General features: G+C 44.1%; 1 protein-coding gene across 1 annotated transcript in view; it reads left to right on the top strand.

Moving 5' to 3' along the window:
* RNF17 (ring finger protein 17) overlaps window positions 1-9,818 on the top strand; it is a 91,484-nt gene that overhangs the window by 68,752 nt on the left and 12,914 nt on the right. Inside the window, exons 17-18 of the mRNA XM_015565053.1 lie at window positions 2,093-2,209; window positions 3,379-3,547. Of these exons, the coding sequence (XP_015420539.1) occupies window positions 2,093-2,209; window positions 3,379-3,547 (286 nt within the window). The remainder of the gene's footprint in view (window positions 1-2,092; window positions 2,210-3,378; window positions 3,548-9,818) is intronic.

The raw sequence follows: 9,818 nt of genomic DNA, 5'->3' as shown, positions 1-9,818 counted from the left end.
AACTGGCTGTGAGAATCAGCTGTGTCTGCAGTGGGAAAACTTCTGTCCTCTAGGGAGGTGCTAATCTAGCCTTTGCCTGAGGCTATCTGGCAAATGGCTTTGTGCAGGGCTTGGGCGGGGTGGGTCGCACGTGATCAACAGAGCGGGTGGAGCGAGCAGTTATGGCTGCTCTCAGTCCCGTCCCCAGAGGCCCAGCAACCGCTGCAAACCTCAGAGAGAAAGGTGCCCTCACATTCCGAACGATGCCAGACAGTCCCGCTTCTCCCATTTGAGTCTGCATCCCTAGAGACTCACCCAGAACTGGAGCTCAGAATCTGAGACTCCCTCCCAATTGAAAACGACAACCACGCCCTCAGCTACCAGCCCACTCCGTGTGTATCTCCGCACCTTTGTATTTTCCGCACTGTGCCTCCTCTGAGTCTCGTATGCTGTTCTCTTTCCTTCTAGTTGAAGAATTTCCCCTCAGCCAGTCTTCCTGTGGTTCTGGGCGATGTCTGTTCCGTCTTTTAGTTGTATTTGTGAAGTAGTTGTTCGAGGCAGCTAACTCCGGTGTTTACCTATGCCGACATCTTGGTTTTTTTCCTCTCACTGCTGGCTCCCCAGCGAGCAGCGGGTCGAGCTGGGAACACGGTGCCTGGTCCCCTCGCGAGTGGCCGCAGGACACAAAGGGCTGAATCAAGAGTTCTTTATATATTCTCTATACAAGTCCCTGATCAGATTTGCAAATATTTTCTCCCAGTCTGTGGGAGAAATTTTCACTTTCTGGGTGGTATTCTTGGAAGCACCTGAGTTTTTAATTGTAATGAGTCCAATTTGTATGGTTTCTATTTTGTCACTTGAGCTTTTTGGTGAGGGAAGTAAGAGTTATAAGTAAAAGTTTTCTCATTTATTAGTAGAACTTCATTCCTATTATAAAAATATCATAAGCTTGTTGTAAAGTGATTTGTAATCAGTCAGTAAATTTAACAGTGGGGAAGTCACTTTTTGCTTAACTCTACTGATTCAGATATGTTTTATTTTGCCACTAGTTTGGAAATATTAAATACTAATAAATTAATCTACAAATTTGAATGTGATGATTTTAGTTCTTATACTAATTACTATATGAAAAAACTTTCTAAAAGAAAAACTTCCCACTTTTTTATATTTGTAACTTTCTATTATTCCTTATGCTAGTATAGAGCTTAAAAAAGAGCACTAATTTTTATATTAACAAATCATTTTGGATTTCCTATATTACTTTAGTTTTTATTATAAAATTAGAGGCCTGGTACATGAAATTTGTGCATGGGGGGGCGTGGTCCCTCAGCCTGGCCTGCACACTCTCCAATCCAAGACTCCTCAGGGGATGTCCGACTGCCGGTTTAGGCCCAATCCCTGTCGGACATCCCTCTCACAATTGGCAGTCAGACACCCCTCTCCTAACCAGCAGTCAGACATCCCTCTCACAATCTGGGACCACTGGCTCCTAACCTGTCACTTGCCTGCCTAACCACCTCTGCCTGCCTGCCTGAGCACCTCTAACCACCTCTGCCTACCTGCCTAATTGTCCCCTAACTGCTCCCCTGACAGCCTGATCACCCCCTAACTGCTCCCCTGGCAGCCTGATTGCCCCTAACCACCTCTGCCTCAGCCCCCACCACCATGGCTTTGTCCAGAAGATGTCTGGTCTAATTAGCATATTACTCTCTTATTGGTATAGATACATACTTATTCTAAAAATAAATGCTATGTTAATTTGAAAAGGAAAGAAGTCCAAACACCCCAGTCTACTAGACAGTGGTATTACTGTTAACTATCTGTTAACCATCTTTCCAGAACATTTTGTATGTGCAAATAAGTATACATAAACAAACATTCATGTAGTGTTTTTTCATACAAAATTTTTAAAATTGAGGGGGCAAGAGAATTCTAAAGATCTTCGTTTATTCATCACATTTTGGTCCTGCTATCTGATGAAACCATTTTGTGGTTTGCATGTATCAGAGAGCTTGCTTTCTGTCAATTGTGTAAGTTACATTGTCCTAAATTTTGATAGTGTAATGGATTTCTGAGTAGTCGTTCTGAATTTGAATTTATTTGTGGTGTTTAGGAATTGCTTTTGTCTGAAACAGAGACCCCTATTTTACCACCATATTTGCCTTCATCTCTGCCTCCCCCAGAAGAACTCTATGCTGTTCAAGTGAAGCACGTGGTCTCACCTAATGAGGTATGTAATTTAATTTACATGATTAGTTGTTGGTTAAAAACATAACATGCAATCTTGGTCTTAAACTCTAGGATTGTTCATGTTTCCATCTTACTGACTTTAAATAATTGAAACTTGGTGACCTCTAGTTTGCCCATCCTGTAATGTCTTGGTCAGACATTTGTTTACATTTAATAAGGCAAGTATTTCTTAAGCACTGGATAGTTTTCCCAGTGTTGCCATAGTTACATTTATATCAAGTATTTAGATTTTTAAACTGGACCTATTTCCACCTAAGAAATCTTAGACATCTCACTCCCCTGTCCTCTTCATTACATGAAGTCTAGACACTTTTCACACTGCTTTGTATTTTTCCATACCAGTGATCACCTTCTAATGCCCTCTATACTTTCTTACTTTTCCATACTAGAATGTCACTCCACAAAGACAGGGATTTTTGTCTGTTTTGGTCACCGGTGTGTCCCCCAAACCTAGAATACTGCATGATAAATAGTAGGCACTCAATAAATATGAAAACGTCCTTGGCCAACAAAAAAGCAAGCAATGACAGTGCAGTAGTACAGAGTCCCTTCAGCCAGTTTACACAGTAAACCTTTCCTTCAATGGCAAGGAAAGGATTTGCTCTATAGTTTATTCAGAGAGCATAGGGGTGTACAATTACTATTGGTTTTAATAATTTTTTTGGTATTATTTATTGCTGCATAACAGATTATCCCAAATTTAGGAGCTTAAAACAACACACAGGAGAGTCAGGAATCAGGAGCATCTTAATTCAGTACTAGCTCAGGATCTCTCAAGGTCACAAGATGTTGGGGTTAGGGAGGGCGTTGCAGTATTCACTCAAAAAGACTCACATGATGCTGCTTGGGGGACTCAGTACCTTGCCCTCTGGGCCTCTCTCTTGGCCTACGTGGCTGAAAGCCTCCCTGAGAGAGCAGTCAAGGACAGCACCATCAAGACAGAGGTATCATGTCTTCTATAATCTGATCTTGGAAGTCACATACCCTCTGTCATGTCCTTTTGGTCACAAAGTTCAGCTCTGGTATGATGTGGGAGAGGAACTTTGCAAGGGATCACTGGGGCCACCTTTGGAGATTATCTACTGCAGTGATTTCATCTGTAGAAATGAATACTAAAAGAAGTTTTCTCCTTCCCTTCTCCCCACTTAGGTGTACATTTGCCTTGATTCTGTAGAAAATTGTAATCTCTGTAACCAGCATAGTGACACAGATGACAGTGGAGTCAGCTGGGAATCTGAGTCTGAGAGCCTCAATGAAGCTCTGCGGAGGTTCAATACTAATGTGGAGACCTTCCCACCTCTGACAGACTTCAGAACAGGTAGCCCACACTTTCTTAGTACAATGGGATTCTTAGTTTTGTTTGAATGGGCTGGTGAGGTTGGTGATTTCTAATGTTACCACACTCCCTGGATGTGCTGATCTCTGAATCAAGATGCTGTAGATGACCTTCCCCATTTTCTAAGTGACCTAAGAGGCTAATACTCCCTCGGGCACTTTCATTTTCCAGAACTTGAGCTCATTGGAATTGCATGAAGATGTTTTGTCTAAGCTTAAGGTTTTGCCACTAGCTCAAATTGTGAGAGTTGTTATTCAGACCCAAATGGCAGTCATTTTCATTGCAAGCCACCTAAACTGGTGATGTTAGAGTGGGGGCCTGGGAGCTCAGATTGTGTCCTGTCCTCTCAGAGTATGTCAAACCCTGCTCTCTCTTGTAAAAAAACAAACAAAACAAAACATATTTTTATTAATTTCAGAGAGAGGAAGGGAAAGGGAGAGAGATAGAAACATCAATGATGAGAATCACTGATCGGCTGCCTCCTGCACGTCCTCCACTGGGGATCAAGCCCAGAATCCAGGCATGTGCCCTGATGGGGAATCGAACTGTGACCTCCTGGTTCATAGGTCGACGTTCAACCACTGAGCCATGCCATCTGGCTCTGCTCTCTTTTTTTCTTTTTAACTTATTCTTACCTGTATTCATTAAGTATATGTGATTCTCCTGTGAAGAATAGTACACTGCTTACTTGTGTCAACAGTTCCTGAGTGCTGTGTGGCATCTCTGCATTTCTGTCCATATGCGATATAGAGTTCTACTTACTCTGGGTGTTTTGTACACAAAGGAAAACATCTGCCTGATGTACCTGCGTTTACTCAATGAGATTTTCATCAGTTGTGACTCATATTTCGCTGATAAACAGCCCTTGGGATTCCCTCTGCCTGCAATGTTCTTCCCCAGAATGTGAGTTAGGTCTCTGCCTAACTCACCCTCTATTGCAAGTCTTTCCTGACTGCCTGTATTAGTGGCACTGCCAACCACCTTCCCTGCCCCATTATACTCCATGCCTTCTACTCTCCTTTGTTAAATAGACTCCTAGTACTGCAGTGACCAGCAATTAGGGCACCTTGCACAAATATCTGTGGAATGAAAGACTAAATTCATTATGATTTTTTTTTCTTGTTGTAAACTCAGATTTAAAGTCTGGAAGAAACAGTTCTTCCTCATTGTGTTTTTGTCTAAAGGGAAGTCACACAATCTGTGTGATGTGATGATTCATGGAGCTATACATATGTTTGTACATTCTTCTGTAGGCCCTTTATTCTTTACTAGAGGGCCGGTGCACAAAAATTTGTGCACTCTGGGGGCTAGGGGGCGTCCCTCAGCCTGGCCTGTGCCCTCTCGAAGTCTGGGACCCCTCAGGAGATAACAACCTGCTGGCTTAGGCCTGCTCCCAGATGGCAGAGGGCAGGCCCAATCCCTAGGTGCAGCCCCTGGTCGGGCTCAGAGCAGGGCCGATTGGGGAGTTGGGGTGCCGCCCCTTGTCATGCACAGAGCAGGGCAGATCGGGAGGTTGCAATGCCACCCTCAGTCACGCTCAGGGTAGGGCTGATTGGGGGGTTGGGGCACCGCCCCCTGTCACACTCAAGGCAGGGTCGATGGGGAGGTTGCGGCGCCACCCCATCACCCACAGAGCAGGGCCAATCTGGGGGTTGGGGCGCTGCCCCCTGTCACGCAAAGAGCACAGCCCATCAGGGGGGGTTGGGGCTCCTTACCCTGTCACGCACAGAGCAGGGTCGATCAGGGGGTTGGGGAGCTCCCCCGTATCAGGCCCAGAGCAGGGCTGATCAGGAGGTTGGGGCGCCTTCCCCTGTCATGAACAGAGCAGGGCGGATAGGGAGGTTGTGGCCCCGCCCCCTGTCACACACAGAGCCTCAGGGCGATCGGGGGGGCGGGGGGGGGGGGGGTTTGGGCACTGCCCTCTGTCACGCTGATCCCGGTGCCTGGAGGCCTCGTGGCTCCGCTGATCCCGGTGCTGGGAGGCATATTACCCTTTTACTATATAGGATAGAGGCCTAGTGCATGGGTGGGGCTGGCTGGGTTGCCCTGAAGGGGGTTCTGGATCAGGGGGGGGGTCCCCCCTGGGGTGCCTGGCCAGCCTGGGTGAGGGGATGATGGCTGTTTGCAGCTGGTCACACACCCTTCAGGGTGGGGGTCCCTACTGTGGTGCTTGGCCAGTCTGGGTGCGGGGCTGAGGGCTGAAGCTCCCAACTGCTCCTTTTTTTTCTTTGTTTTTTATTCTGGGCCAGCTTTAGCTCTGACTCCAGCTCTGAGGCCTCTGCTGCTGAAAGCAGGTATCTGGTTTGTTTAGGTTCTATAATTGACACGATGTATAACTCCAGCTCTGAGATCCCGGCTCGCTGAAAGCAGGTTTCTGGGGTTTTGTTTAGCTTCTATATTTGTTACAATGTTTCAAACTGCAGGCTCAGAGGCCGGCAAGGCAGGCGGGGGACATTGGTTTCCTCTATCACTGAAGCAAGCAAGCCTCATGTTAGTTTCAAGCTGCTGGGCTGCCAGCCGCCATCTTGGCTGGCAGTTAATTTGCATATCGCCCTGATTAGCCAATGGGAAGGGTAGCGGTCATATGCTAATTACCATGTTTCTCTTTTATTAGATAGGATTATGCACATATACCAGTTGATTTATAAGCAAGTGCCTATTAAAAATGTACATTTAAGTAAGGAATTTATGTTGAAGGAGTTGCTTTATAGATTTAAAATAGGACAACTAAATAGGGTTTTTTCAGTGATTTTTGAGAAGTAACTTTAACAATGTTTATGAATCTGGAAATGGTAATGGTTGGAAGGGACTGTTGACCAAGATTCAGTCAATTGTTTACTATACAGACAGCTCTATAGATGAGATTCTTACTGTTCTATTGCTAACATCTATATATTCAAATTACTTACAATTCTGATAAAAAAAATTTAAAAGCCTCAACATTAGAGGCATTTAAATACCACCTGGCCCCAACTACTTCCCTTTGTGGAAATTTTGTGGAAGATCTATTTATATAAAAACCCTGGGTGTAACATCACAACCGAGGCTCGACCAACCAGAAGGAAGTCAGTCCTGCAGGGGTCGTCTTGGAAATGGCTACACCCTACCCGAGCTGTTTCCCTCGAGGATGGCGAGGTTTCAGGCAGGAATCCGCCCTTGGAGCGTAGACACACTGAGTCCTGGGTCCTTTTAGCCACAGCTGCGCCCTCCCCAAGCTGTTTCCAGTAAGGGCGAGGTTTGGGGTAGGAACCGGCTTTCCGAACATGGACTCACTGAATCCTGGGTTGCGTTGCCAACGGCTGTGCCCTCCCTGAGCTGTTTCCCGGGAGGGTGAGGTTTGAGGCAGGAACTGGCCCTCGGAGTGTGGAGGCATATCTTCATAAAGTTTTAGTACGTTATATTAGAGGCCGTGGTATTACTGTTTTACCCACAGCGTCTACAGGAATTGCTGCAAATTTACTTCTCGGTGGGAGCGCCTTTCATTCCCAATATAAATTACCCATTCCACTAAATGAAACTTCAATTTCTAGACTCGATATAAATAGTGAAGTTGCTAAAACTATTAAAAAGGCCCAACTTCTCATTGTTGATGAATGCACCATGCCATCCAGTCATGCTATAAATGCCACAGACAGATTACTAAGAGAAATTTGAATGTTGTATTTGGTGGGAAAGTTCTTCTTGGAGGGGATTTTCGACAGTGTCTCAGTATTGTACTGCATGCTATGCAACCGGCCATTGTACAAACGAGTTTAAAGTACTGCAGTGTTTGGGGATGTTTCAGAAAGTTGTCTCTTACAACAAATATGAGATCAGAGGATTCTGCTTATAGTGAATGGTTAGTAAAACTTGGGGATGGCAAACTTGATAGCAGTTTTCATTTAGGCATGGATATTATTGAAATCCCCCATGAAATGATTTGTAATGGATCTATTATTGAAGCTACCTTTGAAAATAGTATATCTGTAGATATATTTAAAAATATATCTAAACATGTGATTCTTTGTCCAAAAAATGAGCACACTCATAAATTAAATATTGATTTGCCCCATCTGACACTGGCCTCCCATTTAAATTGATTCAATGACAGTTCCCGTGATGCCAGCATTTGTGATGACTATTAATAAATCACAAGGACAAACTCTAGACAGAGTAGGCATATTCCTACCTGAACCCGTTTTTGCACATGGTCAGTTATATGTTGCTTTCTCTCGAGTTCAAAGAGCATGTGACATTAAAGTAAAAGTTCTAAATACTTCAGCATAAGGGAAATTAATCTAGCACTCTGAAAGTGTTTTCACTCTTAATGTGGTATACAGGGAGATATTAGAATAACTTTAATCACTTTATCAGTCATTGTTTGCATCACTGTTTTTATATCATATCTTTGTTGTTTTATATCATGTTTTTGTTGTTTTCATATCATGTTTTTGTTGTTTTTATATCATGCCTCTGTTGTTGTTATATCCTTTTGTTACTGTTTATTAATTTATATATTATTTTCATATACATTTTACTAATTTCCTTTCATCTCTCAGACTTCTATTATAGAGAAGGGGCAAATAGCAATATTAAAATATTTCCGCTAATTAATTCCCTTTTAATGTGCATGAATTTTGTGCACTGGGCTACTAGTAATATGATAAAGAAAGAGAGGACTGGAAGTAGAGCAAGATAGGTACCCAGTGTATTCTGTCTGCTGTGAAGCACATACTATTATAGTCATTGTTCCTCAACTTTACTCAGGCCTGCATGCATTAGCACATTTTTTACTGAGCAAAGGTTTATACCAGGTACATGGTGGGAATGTATGAGAACTAGTGGGGAAGCAGAGAAGGAACATGTAAACAAATCCACTATGAGAAGAACAGCTCATATTAAAGCTGTGGCCTGATGCCATTGGGTCAGAGAAACCATGCTAGAAGTTGGCTTTATGAAGTCATGTTGGAGTGATTTTTGAAAGAACAGATGTTTATCATAAAAAGAAGTGCATAATTCTGAAGCTATGAGAGAAAGGTTTAGAAACATGGAGTTTAGGAGATTAAAAATGTTGACAGAGTAAGTGGATGCGGCATGGACACGCTCCCAGGCACTAACTGAAATTATAACTAAACTACAGAAAAACTTCCTGAAAAAATCAACAGAAGACTTGCTGGAGAGAACCCTGATACCTGCGTACTGAAAGTGGAGACCACATAGAGACTGGTAGGAGGGGCAGAGGCATGAAAGGGCTGGCCAGGCACCCACAGACAGCAACTGAAGTTCCAAAGAAATATCTCAGTGGTGGGGGGTTGCCACTGAGAACTCTGGGATCTAATACCCAAGCTGGGCCCCCCAACAGAGAGCACCAGAACCAACATAACATCTGGCTGTGAAAAGCAGTGGAGTTGCTGTCCACCAGGGAGCAATAGCTGGAAATTCAGGCATTGTCTTAAAGGGCCAATGCACAAAATTCCCTGTAGAGACACCGACCTTTGTGCTCTGGGGAGGGCAGAATGGACTGGAGCTGTATGACCAGAAGCCAGGATGGGGACTCAGGGGTTAGAGCTCAGAAGGCAGACACCCCCAGTTTTCTGTGCTGAGTCATTCCCTCATGCAACAGAGGGCATCTTTCCCACATGTACATTTGCCTCACCTGGGAGGGGGCGAAGACAGTTGATCCACCTTATTGGAAAACACCTTGCCCTGAGGCCACTTAGACTAAAAATAACAATTAGCCTCCAGACAGAAGGAACTGCCCCACCCTGTTGAAACAAAACTATCACTACACCTGAAGATAATTGCCTGGGGCAATTCAAGTCAGAAGCCTATCAGTCTGTAGACAGAAGGGGTCTCCTGAGGCTGTGGGTCTTTGCCTGATACAGTTAGTCAGAAACAGCATTTGATGCTGTTCTGCACTAGAGATTGAGAGGCGTAGAGGAACTACTTAATACATAGTCACAAACCCAAACAGATAGCCAAAATAAGGAAACAAAGAAACAAACTCCAAATGAAAGAGCAAGAGAATTCTCCAGAAGAAGAGATAAGTGAAGCAGAGATAAGAAATTTATCTGAGAGAAACTAAGATGGCGGCAGAGATAAACACCGGGAAGTTAATGCCGCTCACAACAATTGATTAATACCTCAGAGAAACAACACGGACTTCATCCAGAACCACAGGAAGCCTGGCTGACTGTAAACTCTACAACTAGAAGGAAGGAAAGGCACACTGAGACCCGCAGAAGCTGCAGGAGAGAAGCACAGAGGTACGGGG

Source organism: Myotis davidii, unplaced genomic scaffold (genome assembly GCF_000327345.1).
Source record: "Myotis davidii unplaced genomic scaffold, ASM32734v1 scaffold840, whole genome shotgun sequence".
Lineage (NCBI taxonomy): Eukaryota > Metazoa > Chordata > Mammalia > Chiroptera > Vespertilionidae > Myotis > Myotis davidii.
This window is presented reverse-complemented; position numbering and strand designations above follow the sequence as displayed.